We start from the raw sequence: 24,141 nt of genomic DNA, 5'->3' as shown, positions 1-24,141 counted from the left end.
ACGCAGTCCCTGATGAATCCATCTGTTTTTCACCTTGAGGTAAAGAGGCCAAGAATTCTCTTTCCTAAGAAATAACCTTGAGCTCCTCGAATACAATGACATTCCCAATCCAACCTAGAGATTTGAGGCCTCTACCCAGTTGGACATGCCCATAGATCCTCACCAGAAGGCTTCCTCAAAAGTGGACGAGCAACTTCGATGTCAAGAAGAAGCAGAACTACTTCAAGTCTCTCATGAATGACTGAGCTTCTCAGCGATGGTGTTTGTTTAAAGTATGAACATAGATTGATCAGTAAACCAAACCTTTTTTTTTTAATGACTGTCCCATGTATACCTGACTGAAAATAATGACAATCTGGAAGAAGTCACGGCAATTTTCCGACCGTGAAACATGGCATCAGTTCGGAGGAATTTAAAGTCTTTACAGCGAAAACTGAAACCTAACTTAAGTTATCATGTCATGAAATGACCGGTGTAAGAGCACATTTCTATATTAACATGTTAAGCTGCTGTTTGTGTCGGCTCTTATCGTCAAATACATTAAGCTGTCAAAGCAAAAAAAAGAAAAAAAGATTTAAGTTATTCTGAATTGCCTGCTGGGAGGATTGAGTCACGGAGGGACATGATAAATTGGTTCTACAGAAGCGATACCCCGGAATATTGATGGTGTCCGAGAGTTTCTGGGCGCAGTATTCTGTGTCTTGTTGGGGGGAAATCGATATCACTGTTGAATCAATTGCACAGAAGGTTTAGCGGCGGTTTCCTGCTGCGAAACCAAGTCAAGAAAACAAATACAAGTTGAAGACAGATGAGACAAACATCAAGATATAATGAGTCTCTTAGACAGGATTTGGATAAACTGGCTCAATCAGCCCCGGGAAGATAAAAAGATGAATAACGATTGCAAAGTTAACTGAGGAAAAGTTCTAATGAAAGGCTCAATATCAAATGAACGCACTCACAGAGCGCCTTTATTATATTTCATATATTATTCCATTGCTTTTATAGCATTTCTAAGATCATTGATAATTTTGAGCTGAATTAGCAATGATGGGAGAAATGTTTCGCTTTCATCCAACAGACACAGAACAGAGAGTTCCAGCTGAAAAACAAAGAGCGATGAATCCTTTTTAACATTCCAGGATCCAGGGCGGTAACTCAGAACACCTCCAATCATCTTCTCCAACCATCAACCTTTCCATCTTCATATTCATTTGTTGTTTTGCCGAATGACACGACCTTGGTGGAGGTAATAGTGTCGCTGTTACTGGAAGAAAGACCATGGGTACTCACCATACACCAAGAGAGTGTAATGGTCAGCGGCTCGTCCATAGTTGTTCTGGGCCTGGCACAGGTACGTCCCGTTGTGCGATTGGCTGAGGCGAGAAATCTGAAAGGTGGGGCCCGAAATCTCTGCCCTCTCAGGAAGGGTGTCGTTGATCTTTGACCAATGAATGACCCTTGGCCTGGCAAAGAAGAAAAGGGTTGTGTTGTTTTATTGCGACAAATAGTAGTTGAAACAGATTGATTTGATTTTATTTACACGTGTGCTTATCAGTTTACACACCATGGTATAATTGATGATTTATTGGCCATTGTTCAGAGAATATGAATGATAACACAAAAAACTTTCTTCCACTCATGGTTAATGGTCGAGTGAAGCTATTTATTGGCAAACAACTGTGTTTACTCTTTTTAAACGATAGATTGAGATGGCCACTCCTTACCCTTCACTTTGCTCTGCTGTGGATCATATTCATGTTGGAATGTCTAAAAAGGTTCAATATGCAGCTTCCGGGTTGATGAGTGCAAATTTTCCTCCAGTATTTTCTGATAACATGCTGCATTCATCTTGCCATCAATTTTGGCCAAGTTTCCTGTGCTCACATCCCCAAAACATCAGTGATCCACCTCCATGTTTCACAGCAGGAATGGTTTTCCTTTCATTACAGGCCATGTTGACTTCTATCAAAATGTAACGCTGTGGCCAAAAAGTTAAATTTTGTTTCCAGCAATCCAATTTGTTCCAGAGGTTTTGAAGCTTGTCTCTGTGCTGTTTGGCGTAATATAAACGGGATAGTTTGTGATGTTTGCGCATAAATGGTTTTCTTCTGTCGACTTGACCATGCAGCCCATTTTTCTTGTGCCTCCTTATTGTGCATCTTGAAACAACCCGTCTTTTCAGATAGCACTTTATTTCAGCTGAAATTATCTGTGGATTTTTCTTTGAGTCTCGAACAGTTTTCCTGGCAGTTGTGGCTGAAATCTTTGCTGGTCTACATGAATCCCTAATTTTCCACTTTTTAATCAGCGTTGAACTCTGCTGATTGGCATTCTCAATTTCTTAGATATCTTTTTATAGCCCTTTTCTGTTTTATGGAGATCCTTGGGACAATTATTTTGCTTTTCCCTATGACACAAAATCCGGAAACGTCTGTGCAGGACTGGATGAAAGATGCAATGGTCTGTCAAAGACCAGAAACTCACTGACATTGTATGCACACACCTGAATAACAAATAAACAGGTTATAGGTGAGGATGGGAACTTTGATAAGCCATTGAAACCCATGTTATCATGTCAAAGTCACTGGTATACTGTATGTAATCATTTGATCAGCGTCATTTGGGTACTTTCTTTGGACATTTTGATTTAAGAAAGAGTAAACACAGTTGTTTGCCAATAAATAGCTTCACCCGACCAATGAGTGGAAGAAATGTTTTTGTGTTATCATTTATATTCTCTGAAGAATGGCCAAGAAGTCATCAATTATACCAGGGTATGTAAACTTGTGAGCACAAGTTATTCACACGTGTATGACAGCAAATCAGCCACTTATTAACCATTATTAACCATTATAAGGTACTAACTCACAACTTGTTCATTGTGACAATATTCTACCCTTAATAGCATGATAATGACCTTAATTAATGACTAATAACAAGGAATCAAGAAGTAATAAGAGGTTAACTTTGATGACTCTTCTTATTTTGATGTCCATTTTACGGTTGTTGTGTCGTGTACTAAGTGTGAAGAGAAGGTCACTTTAGAATTGGGAACATCTTCTTTGTTGTTAGGCCTCAATATCGGTTGGTTGTGATGCTAATAACAATAGCAGATTTATCTTCTTTCCCAGTAAAAGTAGTTACAATATTTGCCTTTATAACTGTCAAATACCTATTAATTTAGTATGAACAAGCTACAATTTTGATTAATAAGCTATAAATACCTTTAAGGTGCACCTAATATAGAGTTGTTGAGAAAAGCTTGTTGTCATCATAGTTAACCTCTAATTACTTCTTTATTCCTTATTGGTCAGTAAATAAGGTGTTAAGAGTGAACTCTTAATGATCCTGCTATTAAGGGTAGAATATTGTCACAATGAACAAGGTGTGAGTTAGTACTTTATAATGGTCAATAAGTGGCTAATTTGCTGTTAATACACTTGTGAATTATTAAAAGTTAATATGTGTTCCCCATTCCAAAGTGAAACCAACTTTACAACAGAGCTTAAAATAGAAAATAGATATAAATGATGACTAAAAATCTCATGGAATTTTTCGGAAACAGAAGACAGCGCATCAACGTGGACAGACTGGTCAAGGAAGATGCTGAGAGGAAAAGAAAGAAGACGTAAAATCAATGCCCACTGGGGCAGGATGACACCAAGAAGATGTATGAAAGGTAAAAGAGTCAATAACATCAGATGGTTGACCAAAAAAAAAAAGATGGACGGGCTGATGATGTGAAAGGCAGAGCTGATGAAAGAGGCAAGGGGTGTCAAATATGAGTAGAAGGGGAAACAGAATAAAAGATGCACAGGTGGTAAACAAGTGAAGGATTGTGAAAGAGTGATGGATGGACCGGAGGTGTGAGGATTATAGAGGCAACCTGTCTTTTTGTCTGCACGTTATGGTTCATGCCAGATTACAACTCTGACTCATCCTTATTCTAATCCCCCCAGGAAGTTAAATTACAGTCTTTCTTGCCCTGTCACACTCCTGCTCACACACTGAAATCTCTTTTCATCCTGCTCCTGGTTCCCACCGCCGTGTCTCCAAAAACAAATTAGAGGCCAATCAAGCAAAATGACAGGACGCTGCCCCTCGTTCCAAATGCCAGCCGAGGATATGACTTGTAATTGGTCATTAGAACTTAACAGGTTGTTAACAGGGTCATGGAGCAAGTGTGATGGAGTCAGGAGGCTGCTGCCGTACACACGAGTGTGCACGTCAGGCTGGTTTGTGACCAGCAATTTCTCATATCTGACAAGGGTAAGAAAAAGTCTCAAAACTGCATAATAATGATCATTTTAACCTTTTTTTTAACCCAATATTTATAGTTTTGAAAGACAGTTTGGACAAGTCGAGATAAAAGACGCATGTGGAAGACACATAAAAAAGGAGTCAAAAGAGTAACTCTATGTACAGAGAATGAGATCCATACAGTAAATAAGGGCAGATAACTTTATTATTCAAAATTGTGCTTGATCAAATGCTCCAAATGGAACTCATGATGTACTTTAAGATGTACAATAGTTCTATTTATGCTGGAGTAACTACTTTTTAAATGTAACATGAGCGTGATAAAATGAGGATCATTTCATTAAAGGGCAACTAATGTGTCAATTTAAGTGTCTCTTAAATTCACCTCCAATGTACTCATAGGTCTGTTTCTTCAAATCGATGTTTGTCACCGCTCGTCATCAATCTTGAAAGTCTCCATGTCCAAGGGACTCGTGTACAAACAAAGGCGGCATGATTACAGCTGCCTGGAGATTATTACATCATAATGGACTCTGCTCTCGTAACCTCTAGTTCGCTGAAATTTCAGAGGGAGGAGAACTTTGTAGTAATAGCTAAAAAATATCGGCAGGAAGACGTCAACAACATGTGAGTGAGTCAGGAGAGTTGTGTTTTCACATGATTTCCCCTGTTTGGCCTGTCTTTATTCACATAGTCTTGAGTCTATACCCAGCACTGATAGAAATACTTCTCAGCTGGTGGCCTGTTTCACTGGCACAACACACGTTCAATGGCCTTTAGGAAACATACACAACACAATATTCTGCTGAAGCTGTAAGAAAGTTACTGTGGAGCAGTAAGAGTTGACGTAAGGCATTTCTTTAAAGGGGAGAATTATTTATTTATTTGCGAATAGACTGATAAAAATTGAATATGGAGTATGCAGAATTGTGCTTCAGAGGTCAGTAGGTTTCAGAAAATCTCCCAACAAACAAAAAAATGTGTTTTTGACTGCATTTTGAAATAGTGAGATCAAAGATTTAATATACTTTTAGGTGGAAAATGTTAAACAAAATAAGCTCCGTTCACAAACAGCTTTAAAGGGTGAGTTCACCCAAATTTAATTCATTTTTTGATCACCCTCATGTCAACTAAGGGTTGGGATTATTTTCAGAGTAATCCATCTCATTTTGGAGTTTTATGTAAAAATAAAAAGGCCATGCTCATGTAGTGAACGCTCCATAAAATATCAGCCCTGTTAGAAAACATCCTGTCAGTCAAGTGAAACAAATATATAACGACTAGTGTATGACGCTCAGTACTCCTGTCGATCCAATCAATCAATTAATTTTGTGTTTGGCTAGAATGCAATTAGGGATATGAGTACTTTATCTCCGCTGGTAGCAAGAGTTTTGAACTCAAGATGTATCAATCATTTTATGACAAGAGTGATACAGCCTGTTTTCATTTAATGGATGCGGAATTGCAAAAAAATAGGTATGTGGAGTATGAACCCCTTTTTTTGTCGCCATTGTAAAAACAAATCAATTTTAGTCGCTCAATTCATGCTGGAACATTAGGCAATATTAAAAACTACCAATATTGTTGACTTGTGACACTATAGAGCCCCCAAAATGGGACATATTGTACGTCTATTGTCTCATGTCTATTCTTGTCCATACATCAAACCGCCAGAGATCTTGTACACAAGGATGGAGAGTTTGGTTGATTTCTACTCTGAGCTTGGTAAAAATCCAACTTATCCAACAATTCAACGCTTTGAATCAAACTATCTGTGGCTAAATTGGATTTGGACGAATAGGCAGAACATTATGGGCATATAATACTGGGTTAAAAAACGTTAAAGAATCCTTTTCAGAGTTTGTCGAAAATTAAATGCCTCTTTCCTTTTAATTCCTTGGTTTTCACATATTATTATCCATTAAATTAATACATTTATTAGATATTTCTGTTCATAAACGTGTCTGAATGTTTGTGTAAATGTATCAAACGTCTATCTAGAATACTATACAACAATACATATTATCCTTAAAAAAGCCATTATTCACATTAGGTGTAGTTAAAAAGGTAATTTGAGTTGTGATTGTAAATGGGTTTTTTTTTTATCTAAGTGAGTTTTAGATTAATAGGAAAGGATCAGTTCCTCTTGTCAAGGAATCTAAACAAGATGGACGTTACAGATGAGCACCACGGACATTTATGGATGTTTGAAAGTGTGTCTTTGTGGATGAAGACAACTGACCTTCAGTCCTACATTAAAATGAACTTGCATTTCTAGGTGTATAAGTACAGTATAAAGGTATACCAATCATATACAACAACAAAATAAAAAAAATATTGCAAAAATAAGTTAAGTCATCAAAGATAAAGGTCGTGTCTATTGCTGTGAATGAATTTCACGATGTAAAAATATGACCAGACGTCGAGGCCAAAGTATATTTTTCTGTGTATTTTCCTCTGAATTCTAGTGATGTGCTGGTGAAGCTTCATGAAGCAGTGTCATGTTGTTTAGAGGTCAGTAGGTGGCGCCATCAGTTTAAAAATGATGTGATGTTTCATTAGAACAGCTGTTCAAAACAAAGGAAAATAGTGCAGAGACCGCCATCTAGTGGACTCTAAAAGTAAAGACACTGTTTCATGAAGCTTCATCAGACCATCACAATGGATTTCTGACTTTGATTCTGACTTCATCTCCTGTGACCGACACTTTTATTACTTCAATTAGCTGCATTACGACTAAATATCATGTTTCTTAAGCAGCAGAATTCTGCAACAGAATTTCAAAAGGACTGAATCACCTTGTTGGGTGAAATCGAGACACATTCTGCACGATTAATCATCGTAACAACGTGCACGACAAATGTACACTTACAATGGGTTCCCGCTGACGGAGCAGGTCAAGGTCAGTGAGTCGCCCTCTCGCAAAATCCCGGTGGGAGTAATAATCCTGACCACCGGAGCATCTGTGGAGAAAGAAATGAACATCGGAGGTTCAACGTAAACAGGAGAAAAGATGAACAAAAGTAAGAATGATCCTCAGGATTCCTAAGACACCTGTTTTTTAGAGTCGCACCCACTGCGGGAACAGCTGCTGGACTTACTTCACCAGGCGACTGATGGGAGACCAAATCCACCCTGACAGTTGGTCATTACTGCCAGACGCGAGGCTGCGTCGGGCTTTGTGACTAAACCGATGAATAATAATCATCGCGATCCATCAACAAACAGTCAGACACATGTGGAAAATTAATTATGCACCGGAGAGTCGAAGGGCTACTTTGGAAATAGATCATGTCAGCGTTTGTAAATATTTATATGGCTGTTTGGATATGTAAATTGAGTGAGCAAAAAAAAAAAAAATCCGATTGAACTGTCAAGAATAGGGTAGGAAACAAATTAAAATGAATTTTTGTTGCTGTACAAAGCGGAGTGTAAACAGCGGAGAGTTTGTGTTCGTGATATACATGATGAATGTTTGTGCATATGTTAAAATGGCATTAATGGTGTTGATGTATTGCCTAATTATTCTGCCTCTCAAGTCGGGTTTTATGAACCCGTGAAGAGGGAACGGTAGCGCACAGTACTGGCTGAGAACGCTGCGAGGATTGATGTACGTGTTGGCAAACAGGTGGAAATGTTCATGAAAGTATGAATACGAGGCAATTCTTCAATAGATACAGAAGATTGTTGCGTTAACATTGTATAATTGATTCAGTTAAAGTTATATATTCGATTATAGTTGAAAAACTGCTTGACTACAGTTAAAAATGTTTAATTACAGTTAAAAAAGGTTTAATTACAGTTAAAAATGTTTGATTACAGTTGAAAATTGTTTGATTACGGTTAAAAATATTTTGATTTCAGTAAAAATTGTTAGAATACAGTAGAAAATTGTTTGAATACAGTTAAAAATTGTTGGATTTCAGTTAAAATTGTTTGATTACAGTAGAAAATTGTTTGATTACAGTTGAAAATTGTTTGATTATAGTTAAAAATAGTTTGATTATAGTTAAAAATAGTTTGATTTCAGTAAAAATAGTATGATTTCAGTAAAAAAATGTTTGATTACAGTTAAACGTTTTTTTTTATTACAGTTAAAAATAGTTTGATTTCAGTAAAAATTGTTTGATTACGGTTGAAAATATTTTTTATTACAGTTGAACTTGTTGGATTTCAGTAGATTGTTTGATTACAGTTGAAAATAATTAGATTAAAGTTGAAAATAATTTGATTACAGTTGAAAATAGTTGGGTTTACAGTTTAAAATTGTTGGATTACAGTTGGTAATAATTGTATTACAGTTGAAATTAGTTAAATTCCAGAAGAAAATAGCAGGATTACGGTCGAAAATGGTTGGATTAAAATTGATTATAATTGAATATAGTTGAAAATAGTTGGAAATATCAGGATAAAAGTAGAAAATTGTTACATTATAATTGATAATAGTTGAAAATAGTTGGATTAAAGTAGAAACTTGTTGGATTATAATTGATAATAGTTGGATTACAGTTGAAAATTGTTGAATTACAGTTAAACTGTTTAATTATATTTGAAGATTTTACAATTGCACATGTGTGATAGTATACAAAACAAAAGAAATGTGTTTATGATTCGAAATCACTATTCCTGAAAATGTACAAATGAACTGTAAATAGATGTGAAGGTAGAGAAGATGAGATTGAATTAAATAAACGAATCACAAATAACATTGTTCGGGTTGCCAGCTTGCATAAACTTGATGAATTGGATAAATATTTTATATGAGTTTAAAGCCCATTGAGACATTTGCCAATACCTCGTTTGTGGTGCGACCTACGAGCACTGGGGTTTGAAAAGCTTCATAGACGTTTTCCCGTTGAACTCACAAAGCAAAAATAAAGATTCATGATTCTCAACTTCAATAGTTTTCAAGAGGAGGTAGAAGAGTGTGTGTGCGTCTTGGCTACACACAAACTCTTGGCTCTAGGGACTTACAAAAGACATCCAGGCGATAATGACGGACCCTCTTCTGGCCGCCGAGCGCAGGATGGATTGCCTCGCAGCTCAGTGCCGCACCATTGTCTTTCCTCTCCACGGGGATCCGGATGGTGCTGGACACACTGAACGTCTTCGCATTGTCCTGCTGGGACACCACACCTGCAGAAACAGAAAAACCGGAGGCACGATGAAATGATGGACGGATCTCGGACAGGTGACTTGGCAAACAAATAAGCCGATTGCTCATCTTCCTCCTGCGGGGAACATCACTCTCGCTTTTTGGAAGGAGAGACAGGAGAGAGTGGAGAGATGTTAGTTGGGAGGAGAAGAAAATGATAATTCGGGAGAACACAATGGAACACAGCTGAAAAAGGCACAACAAGTTCAGACTAATGAATGAGCTGTTTGAAGCAGCAGCAGGTAGCTGTAAAGTGGAGGATGAGTAGTAGAGAAGAGAATAGGAGAGAAGGGAGATGAGAAATCAATTTGCATCTATATTTCATGGCCATTATGAACAGCAGAACACTTTGTTTGCAGATGCTAAATCAAAACAATGATGTGTGTGTGTGTGTGTGTGTGCGTGTGTGTGTGTAGGAGAGGGATGAGGCTGACTCGGGCCTGAGAATAAAATTAAAAAAAAGGAGAATAGACATAAACCAAATGAGATTGGAGGCAAGTCTGGCACACACTCAGAGGAGACAAGCCAAAGTTACACGGTGGAAATAGAAAGAGACTCACACCCTTGAATGAGTGTCAAGAGTTACCTTGTTCCGGAACACAATTTAAGTATTAATAAGCTACTCTTAAATATGTGTATTAAGAGCAAATTAGCCACTTATTAACGATTACAAAGTAATAACTCGCACCTAGCAAGATTAACTTTTGTGAAAACTATCTTCTCTCTTTTAACCTTGTATTAAGGGTAAGTACCATGACAGAAGAAAAATACTTTATTTTTTAAAGGGAAAAAGCAAAAATAGTAATTTTAGCATCCTAATGAATAAACAATTATAATATTTGTAGAAAAAGAAGAATAGAAGGAAGGGATTCAAAAGGATTGGTGACACAGTAAATATGAAGATAGTGTTAAAAATAATGATTAAAATGTATTAATAAAAAATAAAAAAAGTGAATAGAAGGAAGTACACTATAGGAAGGGGAAACAATGGATAATAATCCCTTGTTATATCTCTGGGTCAAGGTGACCTGGGAGCCCTAAAAACATTTTTTTTCAGCTTGACCCTGACAGGGGTTAAAAAAGAAAAATAGGATGAAAAGAAAGGAAAAAAGTTTTGGGGACAAAATAATGACGCTTTAGGGCATTAAACAATAATAAATCATGGTATATGATTTTTATGATGTATTTTTTAATTTAATGTTTCTGTGTTTAACATGAAGATCTTTCTTCTTGTTAATCCTTCTTTTTCCAACGTTGATTTTTGACAAAATATTTCCTACAAGCTAATCAATATTTATGTTTACTGTGGATGTTATGTTCACTCATTTATGTTGTTCATCGCGTTTTTTTTTATAATTGTGGCTGTGATTTTAAAGTAAAGAAGGAGGGAATAAATCATGAAGAGATGTGTACAAGAAAAGAAATTGAATAAAAGGGAAAAAATAGAGGGCAGGACAGTCTTTTGTCAATACTTTCCCAAGCAAATGTACAGCAATCTGGCTGTCGTAGTAAAAGCCATTCAGGGAACCATTTTACAAAAATACAAAACAGAATGAGAAATGAAATTGTGCGACTGAGAAATAACAAGAAAGTTGAAAAAAAACAACCATTAAAATAGTTTTGCAAGGAAGATGAAATAATAAAAAATATAAAATGTGTTTAGTAAAGGGAGAAATAATAAATAAAGAAGAGGAAAAATGAAAAAAATGTAAACTAGACAAATTTACAAAAAAAAATTTAAGACAAGAAGAATGAGAAATAAAATTAAAGCAAAGAATCGTCAATATATTTAAAGTAAAATGGGAAGAAGAGAGAGCAGAGAGGTAAAAGGTCAGACGGGGACATTGAAGGATGAACACGACAGGGAGGAAAGAACCAAAAGATCAAATGATGACAGACCTATCAGTAACATTAACTCTTTTGTAACTCATCTAAATTTGAAGTAGAGAAAACGAAGCAGGAGAAGGAATGAAAAAGAACAACAGGCAGCACAGTTTGAACAGAAAATCAGTTTGTCTCCTGACAACCATGGAAATGCTTTCTGTCTGTAGATCGTAAACAAAGCATTTGAGCAGCTGTGAAAAAGAATGTCAGTTTGGAAGGTAGACTGTGATCTGACGCAAGTCTTGGTAAGTTGTTTGCCTAAAAATAAGAATAACAACAAAAGCTCCATTGGCATGTTTTTGAAACACAAATATTTGAGAGAAAAGAGTATTGTGTCAATGGCTTTAGGAGGCCGCTGTGTTTTTAGTTATAAATTATCATTTCTAGTCAGATTAAGTTCAGTTCAGTTCAGTTTATAGATGTTTTTATATATTGATATAAATGGTACTTTATTTAATTCTTATACAGTTACATTTCTGCCTTCTACTACTTTTTCCTTGTGTTTATGATGGTTTTTATTTGTACTCTTCCATGACCCTTCCTTCCATTTTTCACTTCAAAGATTATTGACACCGACTGGAACAATTCTGCAATCAGTGAACATTCAAATGCTACTTGGTTCCAGTCCGTGGTGTCTGGTGAAGTTGACTTTAATATTGATCTGCACTTGTGATCCTCTACACATTTGATGTTTCCTCCTCAGTTGTTTAATTTACTGGCACACAATTGTATTAACACAAGGGTTTGTGTGTTTCACTCTATGTTTGTTCTGGTTTCTGTTTTTTGTCTTTTTTACATTTTTACATTGCACAACTAGGCGTGTGAACTGTTATCGGCCCCACTAATTATTTATAATTGAAGTGGAATTATGAAGGACTTGTAATCAGCGAGAGTGACATAAAACTGGTCTTTTGTGTTTGGCTGTCCTCAACGAAAGCAGCATGACACCGTTTGAAGAGCAATGATTGCAAATAGACCGAGTTCAAAGTAAAGGGCTGAAGTGAGAAATCAAGCTCAGAGTTTGAGGGAGAATCTGCATCCATAAAAGCATGATTGTGAGTGCGAAAGAAGATGAAAATTGACTCCCCCGCCTCAGTAACGGATATTCCAAGAGGGATTATATAACAGTTCTTCTTTTGATGGCATTATTTGCAAGCCAGGTATAGTGGCAGCACACCAATTCATTTCCCAGGAGCAGTAGCTCCAGACTTTGCGTTCAAGTCTTCCTGGTGAGCCAGAAATCATGAAAAGGCCAGAGGCTGGTGCGATGTAGTGTTCGTTGTGTAGAGTGAATCAACATGATTTTGGAAGACACCATTCACACCCAGACTTTTGGCATCTCCCCATCCTTCAGAGATCAATGCTCATATTTTTCTCCTGATCTCAACTTAGGTTAATCATTCATTTCTATTTCAATTTTTTTTTTTTAAACATTCTTCATGACGATTGAGCTTCATCAGTGGCGGTCAAGACTCGCAAAGCATAAAGTATTGGTATCATGGGATTTCGGGAATATAGATCCTTTGCTTTCTCACTTTGTTTTTTTCTCTTCTGCTTTTCTTTCTGAGCATGAATGTTAAAATAAAATGATTATCCACCAGTTGTCCATCAGTAGTTTAGTATCTGCTGAAGCAAATACTGCTGGAAAAAAATGACTTAAATTAAACGATCCCTTTATAAAACTTCAGTTTTGTTTTAGTCCAGATTTTTAAAGGGCAACTAAGGTGAAAACTTTCCTACTCACTAACATGTTTCAAATGTTGAAGTCTTCCTCTATAAGATGCAGTAAGTCCCTCATCATGAAAATATTTTAAAGTTATTACTTTATAAAGTTGTGCCCCGTCTGAAATCTTAGCGAACAAGAGGTTACCAGAGTGGAGTCCATTATGACGTAATAATGGTCGTCACTCCTCCTCCAGCCATCTGTAATCACATCCTGCTTTGTTTATACGAGTCCCTTTGAGGTGAAAACTTCCTGGATTGATTACGTGTGGTGACAAACCTTGATGCTTTTACCAGCAGAGTGGGCGTGGTCGTGGTAAATGAGATTTAAAATCCAGAAAAATTAAGCCTTTTCAGTGGGCGTGGCTTAAACATATTTTGTAATGTTAATATTTCAATGAAAAGAGACACATACATATCATTGACTATGTGTGTACAATGCCTCAGAATCCAAACTATCTTGACCCGCTCTAGGAAAGGGCCAACAAACCCCTGCTTTGATCGATGTACAGAAGACTTGCTGATGGAAGAGAAAATCAGAGATTTCCCGCAATGAAAGAGTCATTGAAGTCTCCTTGCTCAAAGCATGGTATTTAAACGCTTTGATGCTTTTAAGAGGAACACCAAAAAGGACATGTGGGAATATTTCGGGAATCTTTCCCACACTCTTGGGGGTTGTTGATAAAACAAGCCTTGAGAAAAAAAAAATGAAATATCAATCGTTGAAAAATGAAAGGCCTCAGAAACAAAAATGTTAGTGTTAGGAACAGGACAACAGTGTATGTGAAGTATCGGAACAAGTAAAAACTTGATGACGAAAAGAAAATGACGTAAATAAATGTAAAAAAACACTTTAGGTGAACTAAATCTGTCAGATTTCACAGTTACTTTTGATTAAACTCAAAAGCATTTTGAAGGACGCATGAAATATTTCGTCTCATCAAGAGTGATTGATAAAAGTGTTTATCAGCGACATCACTTAATAAGATCAAGAAAAAGAAGCAGCCAAGGTTTAAATGCTGGCTCCTTGTTTCGTCCATCCATCCATCCATCCTCACCTGCTCACAGCAACACATCCATCTGCTCCCCTGTCAGTCGTCGTATCCATCAACCCTTTATTCACCTTTACATAATTTAACAGTCATTCTATCAAGGTTAACACTTTCGCCCTTGTTTCCGTGTAGGAATAGTGAAGGTGAATTTGCGTTAATGTTAGAAGAACTTTTTTATTAACTTATGATAAATTACTAGTGTTTAAAAGGTGCCTCTACTTAAGTTTTACATTTCCATTGTAATTAAATGATCTCCTAACCTCGGCTGTTGGATATCAGTAGAAAACAAACTCTCTTATAAATTCTAATCTCTCTAATGATTGGAATCTTCAGGCAGGTTCCAGTTCCAGCATTTCATCTTGTTCTTTATGAAGGAAACAGCAAACAGGGAGGTTTAAAAGTAAGAGATTGAGACAAAGATCAATCCACAAGCACGTTTATGATTCGGGCCAAATCATTTTGGCCAATGTTAATTAGGTAATGTCTTTCAAAATGGAAGCCAGGGAAGATGTAGATAGTATAGCGAGGTTCTTTTATGGTGCTTAGAGATAGGCAGTAAAAGCTGTAGTTTCCTAATCACTCAGGTCAGTGTGTGGACTATCTTTCCTCAAACTAACGACACTTTGTATTTGGAAAGTCATTTTATTTGCTTGGACTCACTCCATGATGTTTTATCAGCTTTATTGGCAGCGGCGGTTTGTGCCAGATCTAAATTAAAATGCTTCATCTGCAATGTTTTTCCTGTTCAATTCATAATAACTGCCCTTGTTAGTTTAATCAATTTCCTCATAAGTGTTTGTCATTGTTCGAGAACAGCGGCGAACCAACGCTGTGACACATTACGGAGAAAAGTAAACAAAGTTAACTTTGACGTTCTTTTCAGTTAGCAACAACGACAATGCTAATATATGATTGTAGCGCCCCCTATAGGTAAAAAAATGTTTTTTCGCTTTACTTATTTGGCTGATTTTCAGTGACCGCAGGTCTTCATAAATATCCAGAGACTTGCCAGAAGATTCCCCAAGTTCTTCTCGTGACATCATTCCCGGGACAACTGAATATCGCCGTCAAGCCCTGGGTTTGTCCCTGTGTCTCCTCCCAGATGATTAAAATATCCCATAATTTAGGCGTACCTCAATAGTCTTCTCACAGGTATAAATAGAAGTATACAATCTACTTTGAGAGTCTCACAGATCAGTGAGCTCTTCACACATCGCACCATGGGTGCTGCACTAACGCCCTTTTTTTTAATACAGTACAAAATGTTTATTCGTCTTTTAAGAGGCACAAGCAAGACTTTCCTTGGATAAAAAATAATTTGATGCTATTGATGTTGGTACTTTGGTTTGGGAAAAAGAACATAAGGACGAGAGTATTTACGAATTTTGAATGTACGGTGCAAGATATTAAACCGCAAACAATAATTGAAATGCTTAACGCAAACGCCACGTTCATTAGTTCTAAATATTCGATTGAACCTTTAACATGTTTGCATGGACTTAAAAGGGTGTTAGCTTTATTTTTCGGCCGATAAATTCCGAAAAAATGACAGGAAAGCTGCTAAGGGCTAAAAGAAGGCCACTTTCTTCATATTTAAGCCACATCGCTCTTAAACGAGAGTCACTCTTCGAGACGAAGAAAGAAGAAATGGAATGTTCTTTACCTTCCTATTGCCAGTAACCAGCGAGTCATTGTTACCTTAATCTGACATAATTCTTACCTGAAATCTCGCGGCCGTTACGCATCCAGTGTAGCGTGGCGGCTGGTTTGCTGCGCGGCGAGACACACGAGAGCTCCACCTCGCCACCTTCCACCGCCTCCTGCTTCACCTCCACGGTGGGCGTTTCTGGGGGCACGGAAACGGAGAGCGTCGCCACCTGGTGGTGCGTGGCATCGGTGTAAAGCTGGCAGAAGTAGCCGCCCTCGTCCGAGACCATCACGTTGGTCAGCTCGATGCGGACCAACTGCTGAGTGAACAGGACCATCTGGAATCGGTCATCTTTCAGGGCTGAGAAAAGAGGAATCAGACAATACGTTACGCGTTATCAGTGGTGAACAAACGTGCAGCTTTAATTATTGAATAACACAAACGTGAATACAACTCTTTATAGTGTCAAACACAAAAAAACGCCTGAACTAATTGTTTCTTGGAGGCTGAAGGGAAACACAGAGAGCTTTTGTAACGCACAAAAACACTGTTCATGAAGAGCAAATACACTGAGGCGACGACTATCACAATGAATATTTGTCACCACACATTTAAAATAGGAACATCTGCTTCCACTCATAACAATGTTTTGAAAATGTTTATTTATTTCCTTTGGCAGCAGCTTAACTGGTTAGTTTGCCCCAAAAATGTAAACTTAACTAATTTCAAGGGTTGAGATTTTCATAGTAATACGTTCCTTATTATAGACAATAATAACAATACTAAAATAGTTATAGACTATAGGCGACTGAGCTCTGAGTAGACGAACTTCCTCCAAGAATACGCTTATGAACATCCTTATACCTCAATACTGCTCGTCTGTATAGTCCATCTTGTAGTAAAGCCTCAAGGAGAAGAACTGTTCTAGAAAGAATGTAATATATGTCTATATTTTATGCTCAAACTGGCATTTTTGATCCTGCCAATTAGATGACTTCAACTATCTCAATCTTGTTCATGAGTGAGGGGAGAATGGAGTATGAGGCCACAGGCAGATGTGTTAGCAATTATGTTATAAATATAGAGCTAAGTTAAAGGGCAAAGCTGTACGTATAAGAGTTGATTTACGTCTCTATGGTCATGAGCAGTCTGTAGGTGTCTTGGATATCCGATTAAGGATGCCTCACTCGTGAGGATTTAGGGCATGTCCCACCGGTGAGAAACCATGGAGGAGATCCAGGATACACTGAAGAGAATTTGCTCTTGGCTGGCCTGAGAAAAACCTCGGGATCCCACAGGAAAAGCAAGAAGATATAGTTGGGAAGAGGAAAGGCAGGGCCTCCCTGCTGAAGCTGCCCCTGCGAGCTGACCCCAGATAAGCTGAAGAAGAATTACATTATGCAGATTTGGGGTAATAATTAGACACGCTACCGGAAATATATGTTTTATTATTACTTTTTAGACTCTAGAAACATATGTGTAGATGTAGGGTGGGCCAAAATAATTCAAATCAATTAACAATTTTCAAGTAGATGTTACAATGTACTTTGGATCATTTAAACCCAGTCACTAGTGTCTCATAGGCATAAGTCAAGTCACTCCTACAAATAGCAGCATTGAGCGAAGGACACTGAATTTTCCAACAATCGCGAGAGATGATCGAAGCATATATAAGGAACAATTCCCTGTTTTTTTTGTATTTTGATGCTTTAAAAATTACGGTAAATATGATGGGGAAAATACAGCTAAAGAGACTGAATGAAGGGCAACCAAGCTGCAAGTGATCATAAAGTGTGGATTAATATATTTCCCAGATGAACATGGACTATGAGAAATGATAAATACTAAACTTTTTATTTATTTTAATGCCGTTATTGGTGTCTGAAGACTCGGCTGCACGTCGGCTCGACATCTCATTCCATCTCTTTCCTTTAGGGATAGTTTTCTGTTGCATAGATCATTATTATTTTCTGTTTGACTTCAACTTGTCACACAAAAAAAAAAAAACTTTGATTGCGGGATTCATTCTTTGGGGGTTGATCGCAGAAAAAAATTGGATTGGATCCAATTTTTTGAGACGCGAATCTCGCAGAAAAGCTTTGTGTTAGTCATCTGATGAATTTTAATTAGACCGGCTTAGACTACGACAGAGGCGTAATTAAGTTCTTTCCCCAGTTTCAGATTCCGTTGAATAATCCGAATTTGTTCGTTAACAAATGTATTTTCATGAAAATAGTATTTCTGGAGTCATTAGAGCCACATTCTTTTGTCCGGTTATTACTTTTTATGTCAGGAACGGTACCAAGTATTAGTGTCCGGCCCTAATTAAGACGAACTATGGGAAAGCAAGGAAAGTTCATTTATTTATATATATGTATATATATTTAAATATCAATTGGAATTTTCTTTCTGAGCTTCTTAATTTAAATTATAACACTCTGAGCTTGCTCGTGTATTCGTATAGTTTTTTTTACCCTCACATATCACAACTGAAGGTACATTAGGGAGCTCAAGAAAGTTTCTGTCCAACAAATATCTCACATACATGTGTGAAACATCTTTTTGCTAACCCTGTAGTAGAGTTTTCCTTTTCAACAAAATCCTTACTTTTATTTCTTTAGCTAAGCATTATTTATGGTTGCTCAATTAGAACAAATTACACCTTTGAGACTTGAAGCACCTTGTTAGCACACTTAAGACTTCAACCTCTTTAAACACCTGGCTTTGAGGGTCTCAAGCTTTCACCGTTGACAAGGGTCAATTTAATCAAACACAGTAAAAAAGGTTTTCTTCAGTCGTGCCTTTTCATTTGCAAATAGTCACTTTCAACCTTTGGCAGGAGGAACAAAAACTGATTCCCACTCTTTAATTTGCAGCATCAGCTGAAGTTGAAATAGCAAAGCAACTGCTGGAATTCCATGGACGCAGTCCTCTGGAATTGATAGCACGGCTCAGTCTCAAGCTTGGATGGATACGAGACAGTTCAGTCAGAGTTAATGAAAGGATGTTAACTCTAAAATATGCTTTGGTTTTTTCATAAATGGCTTCCTGAGAATTTTTCCAGAAATAAAATGAGCTCGTTCCTACTCCCGACAAAATATGCTTTTTCCTCCCAAACCCATTTTCTAATTAGAGAGTTGTGTTTCCTAGATGAGTTTGTGGAGTCGTAGCCAAATGGAAATCAGTTGGATTTCCCAAATTTGAAAGAGAAAGCTAATTTAACAATTGTTTTTTTGAAAGAGAAGAGGGGAAAAAAGAGGGTGAAAATCGACTCTTTTTTGTGCGTAACCACTAATTGGCAGACATTAAGATTGGCTGCTGAATAAAAACAATGAGTTTAAATGAGTATTGACATCACAAAAAGACAGAGAGGATTTTATTTCTTTGATGTGACAGAAATGTAATTATGGATTAATTGGACCTAATACATACGAATGAAATCCAGTAATAAAAAGCTATTTTCATTAATATATACAGAATTACTAAAAGACTGAAAAGAAACAAAGAAAAGGACGATCATCTCTTAAATTAAACTCTTGAGAGCTATTTTTCTTCTAATCTTTATATTCGATTTCCAGAAAGTAGTCGGCCTTCCTATTTGTGTGTAGTCGGAGAGCAATATCCATGTTACGTTAAAATACTTTTTACATTTTTTTGAAATGTAATTAATGTAATGAAAATTAAGAATTTAAAGGTACGTGTTTGCAAAGGGTGTTAGAAAACATCGTAGGCATTGATATGTCGCAATGTCATTTTTCATGATATTTAAGAAAAAACAAAAAAACAATAATATATTATATTATATTTTTTACCAACGTTTTTTAATGGTTAACATGGTACATGGACGTATTCATGTTGTTTGTTCATTTTTGTGTTGCAATTCAACTTCATCATCTTTATGTACTCTGCAGCTAAAGGAACAATAAAATCCTGCAAAGATCCAGCAATGACTAAGGACTAGAGGATACAGTCGACTACGTTAGCTTTTTAAGCTGATGTCAGGAAATATTTTGGATTCAAAACAAATGAAAGCTTTTATGACTTTTTCAAGAGTCATGTGGTCTGTAAATACTGCAACACAGCAGGAGGAAATCTCAAAAAACAGACTATAAACTCTGGGTTGTTTCCATCCATGCTGGCGTCCAACACATCATGATCCAAACACGATGTGGTTTGATTTTGTAATGAAATAATATCGGGTAAACATTTTAGAATCGCTAGTACATTTGTGTTCTCCGCTCCAGTTGTGAGTATCCAACACAATAATCCCACCACTGAGATTCTTCCAAAAAAACTAAAGTCCCGCCTCGTCCAGATGGCAGCGAAACATGACAGAGAGCTTTTTCCCCACAGACAGGTAGAGTTTTCTCCCTCTAAATGGCAACTAAATGTCACAGTCCTGTTCAAGTCAGGGTTCACCTTTATTGTTCCGTCTCATTGGCATGCCGGGGAGGTTTGGCAGCGGCTCCGGAAAGATGGCTACGGACCAGTGAGGAGAAAGGCTCCATTTGGTTACTTCCACCGCTCTATTATCGCTATCTGTTGTCCAAATCTCATAAAACAAACCCCTGGCTGGTTCCTCGCTTGCAAAACAGGAAGCTTAATTCAGTGCACTTTCAGCAGCAGCTCTGTTTGGACAGTTAGTCTGGAGCGACGCCGCACTGAGAGGCCTCGCTGTGTTAGTCCCCTATCTTCACAGCAGATGGGCAATTGGCAAGAATGTAAATGCATGAAAGTAAAGCATGGAACAAACAGAGGTGGGAAACGTCGGTGTAATTCATGCTTCCACAAAACATCCCCAACGAGGGATTACAGTGATTTTCCCCGCCTTGTCTCTTCTAAACGCTCCTCTGCTGTTTGGCTGACGACACCTTCTCTCTATTCCGCCGCTGTGCCACTCTAACCTTCCCTGGTCGTCTTAATCTTTCCCACTCTTTAATTCTCACTTACACTCCTCATTATTCTCCTTGCTCTGATTAGGCCTCAATCCTCATTGTACTTTCTAAAGGGAGCAGAGAGTCTCTTGAGGGGGAAGACAATGCAGCCGCTTAAATACTTAATAGGACTTACCGCATGTGCTGATCTAATGCAGTTTTGGAAAAAAAGGTAATGGAGACGCTTCCTAAAGCAGAGGCCTCATCTGGCCAATTAAGGAGAGTGTTCCGATCAAGGACAGAAAACATGTTTGTCAATGGAAGCAGCTTCTTGAATGACTTGTTATAATTTAGCAAAATGACAAAATTGACAGTCCTTGATGAAGCAGCTGAGGTTCTACAGGATCCAGGAGTTATGCACGGCTTGAAACCGGGATGTTATTGAAATTTCGAATAAAGTTTGGCCTCGGATTGTTGGAACCCACGATAATAGTGTTGTGGGTTTCCGTCCCAGTTTTTGGTAGAAGCCTGTGTTCACCGTCTACTTAAACTGTTAAAAGTGCTCTGAAAAAACATATAGAAATGTATGTAAAACGATCAAAACTATCTATTGACACTACATAACTAATGTTTTAATGTCTCGACAACATAGATCTACATATTTTAGTTTATAAAGGACAATTTTCCCATCCCCACATCAAATCAAAACCCTTAAATATCAACCAAAATGTATTTTAAAATTATGCCCTTTATACCAACATTAGTTTCAGAATACAACTACATTAAACTGAACCTTGAAGCCATTACACCAAATAACAGTGGCATATTTTGACGATTACAAAGACACTGTTTTGTCTTAATATAAAATTTCAGTCAACACAGTTTTGTGTGATTTCATTTCGCTTTTTGGTTGTTAAACTCAACCTAATCTAACCACCTCATAACACAGTTATAGTAATTGTTCAGAAAGATGTAAGTCTTCCATTTAATTCATTTCTAAAATCAAAGTGAGAACATTTTTATGCAGGAAATGATTGATTATTTCAAAAATGGAGTGATTTCATCTGTTGATGAAAAAAGAAAAAGCCACAATAGTCACAAATACTTATTTTTTATTCCTATGTATCTTAGAAAATTGGTAAGAAATGTCTTAAAAAATGGCTTTTCCTAAAAGATAGTAATAATAATAAAATATTTGATGACGATAAGTGACAGAGGAAACAGATGCAATGATTCTAACAAAAGGTTACTTTAGTGCGACATACACACCTCGGGTTCCGTTGAAGAACAGAGTCTGCCGCCTGGGGTTCTGAATGACCACGATGGAACCGTCGTAGTTCTGAAGGCGGCACGATATCTGGGCCGTGCCTCCTTCCAACACCGTCACATTCTCCGCCTGCACCGCCTGACAGTGAGCTGAGAGAGGTTGACAAAGAGGAGGGAAATGACGGTTAGAATAGGTAATGAGGAACCAAAAATCTTTTACAACAGTCACACATTTAGTCCATTTCAAGATAGGGTGCAAAAAACCGAGAGGGAAGAAAGACGAAGCTGAATAAATAACAATATGTTCTTGTGATTATAGTAGGGATCGTTATAATTACTGACATTCATCTTCATATGTACGGAGACACACAAATGAAAAAGGCAAATGACCCCATTGCCTCAGGCTTACAACGCTGCAGAATACAACTATCATGTTGGAATACAAAACACCTTATTAAAGCTCCGCACTGGAATTTCAAAAAGTGACATACAACCTGAGCAAGAAAATCTGACGCTTCTGAAATGTGTCAAATACGTAGAGGAAAATAAACAGATATTCATACAGTATATTCCCATTATTTACTTCAGGTTTTACTCATTGTGAAGTAAAAGGCTTTACAACATTCTCAAATAGAAAACATTATTAAAAGTTCAAAATGGTTGAAATTAGTTTATTCCTATTTTTAATAACGTTTATTCAGTTTTTCCTTAAGATAAAGGATGATTTTTAAATTGACCTTAAAAAAATTCATAATCTTAAGTAAGGGATTACAATACTTTTATGACTAGACTAGTCTGGTTTTAAGTTTTTATTATTATTCATTCATTTTCTGTACTGCTTAATACCTTATGGGGGTTGTGAGGGGGGGGGACACCCTGGACAGGATGCCAGACACACTTAAACTATTTGCACACTTATACCTATGGAAAAATTCCCAATCAACCTCTGAATGTTTTTTGGAAGTTTTAGTTTGTTTTTCAGGCAAAATTTAAAATGCAAATGAATTTTTTTTTTGTTGATACTTTTTCAAACTGATGCATTGTATGTTTTGTTTTTGTGGATGAGAAAGAGCAGCATTTTATTTAAGCTCTTTGACATTTTGTTATGAGATAGCACCTGAAGAAGAGGCCTTTGCAGTTTTACAGCACCTGCCAATGTACTGTAGTGTGCTTTGAAACAAGCGCACCCTATTTTTTCCCCTCAATGGGTGACAGAAGAAGGTTCATTTAAATTGTTGTGAATGTGTTTTGAGTCCGTCATAATCGCAAACGAAAGATTGTTTCTCTATACTCCACGAGATTTTAAGATTGAATCATTTTTTAATAAAGTCATCAGTGTATCACTGCCTCATTCTTGAACCGAAAACATGCACTCTTGAGGATTTCTAAAAAAAAAGTTATTTTTTTCCCCAATCATCAAAGATTTAGAAAGTTCAGATCGCTGAATGCGAACGCATCAATCCTGGGGAGCTGAGCGAGTCACACTGACGGAGAACTTTGCATGTGCAAGTAGGCAGGGGCACAGCAGGGGGCATCTCTGATGTTGTCGACAGGCGGTAATGAGGAAGTTGATTATGCTCTGATTGGAGGGCCCTCCTCGTGTTTGTGGGTCAGCCTTTAGACTGTATAGGTCATTTTTAGCCTGCGGTGCTAAATGGACACGAGGACTGCAGAAACCATACCTTAGGTTAACAATCAGCGACATTAACCCTTGAGCCAGGAGTAAATCATTTACAGAAAATTGTAGAGCAATGCTGCCAACCTCAAGTTAAAAGGTAACAGTGGTTTGTATTATGGAATTATCTATACATCTCAATATTCTTTCCCATGATACTGAATCAAATGTTAAAAGGAAAGACACAAAAAACATTTTTCGTTTTAAATGTAAGAAAACTGCCAGTGAAGTGAGGGAGTAGCAAATAAACAGGCATAAGATATTATATCCTTCCTTTCTTTATCCACCATGACCTTGTGAAATGGCGTAATATTTAGCAGCCGCATGTTATAGTTTGTTAACAAAAGTAACGCTTCAGCTACGTTTACTATAACAAGATACCAGCCATGATTGAGGACAAGAGGATACAGTTGACTCCAGCAGCTTTTAAAGTTAATTATTTGGAGATATTTTGGCTTCCAAACCAGAGGAAAGTACTTGGACAGTACTACAAATATATCCTTGTTCCTACAGTATTGCAATATATTGTATCTTTGCCCATGCATCGTATCGCCTGGTTCTTGGAAATACACAGCCCTGTGCTGTGTCTCAAATCGCATACT

General features: G+C 37.2%; 1 protein-coding gene across 4 annotated transcripts in view; it reads right to left on the bottom strand.

Moving 5' to 3' along the window:
• cadm4 (cell adhesion molecule 4) overlaps positions 1 to 24,141 on the bottom strand; it is a 239,743-nt gene that overhangs the window by 23,053 nt on the left and 192,549 nt on the right. For all 4 annotated transcript variants that reach the window (XM_087804976.1, XM_087804978.1, XM_087804975.1 and 1 more), the window contains exons 2-6: positions 21,868 to 22,014; positions 15,797 to 16,084; positions 9,238 to 9,399; positions 7,136 to 7,226; positions 1,294 to 1,466 (exon numbers count right to left, since the gene is read on the bottom strand). In XM_087804976.1, the coding sequence (XP_087661102.1) occupies positions 1,294 to 1,466; positions 7,136 to 7,226; positions 9,238 to 9,399; positions 15,797 to 16,084; positions 21,868 to 22,014 (861 nt within the window). The remainder of the gene's footprint in view (positions 1 to 1,293; positions 1,467 to 7,135; positions 7,227 to 9,237; positions 9,400 to 15,796; positions 16,085 to 21,867; positions 22,015 to 24,141) is intronic.

Source organism: Callionymus lyra, chromosome 13, assembly GCF_982586985.1.
Source record: "Callionymus lyra chromosome 13, fCalLyr1.hap1.1, whole genome shotgun sequence".
Classification (NCBI taxonomy): Eukaryota; Metazoa; Chordata; class Actinopteri; order Syngnathiformes; family Callionymidae; genus Callionymus; species Callionymus lyra.
Note: the sequence above shows the minus strand (reverse complement) of the source record. Positions and strands in the feature narration are given on the sequence as shown.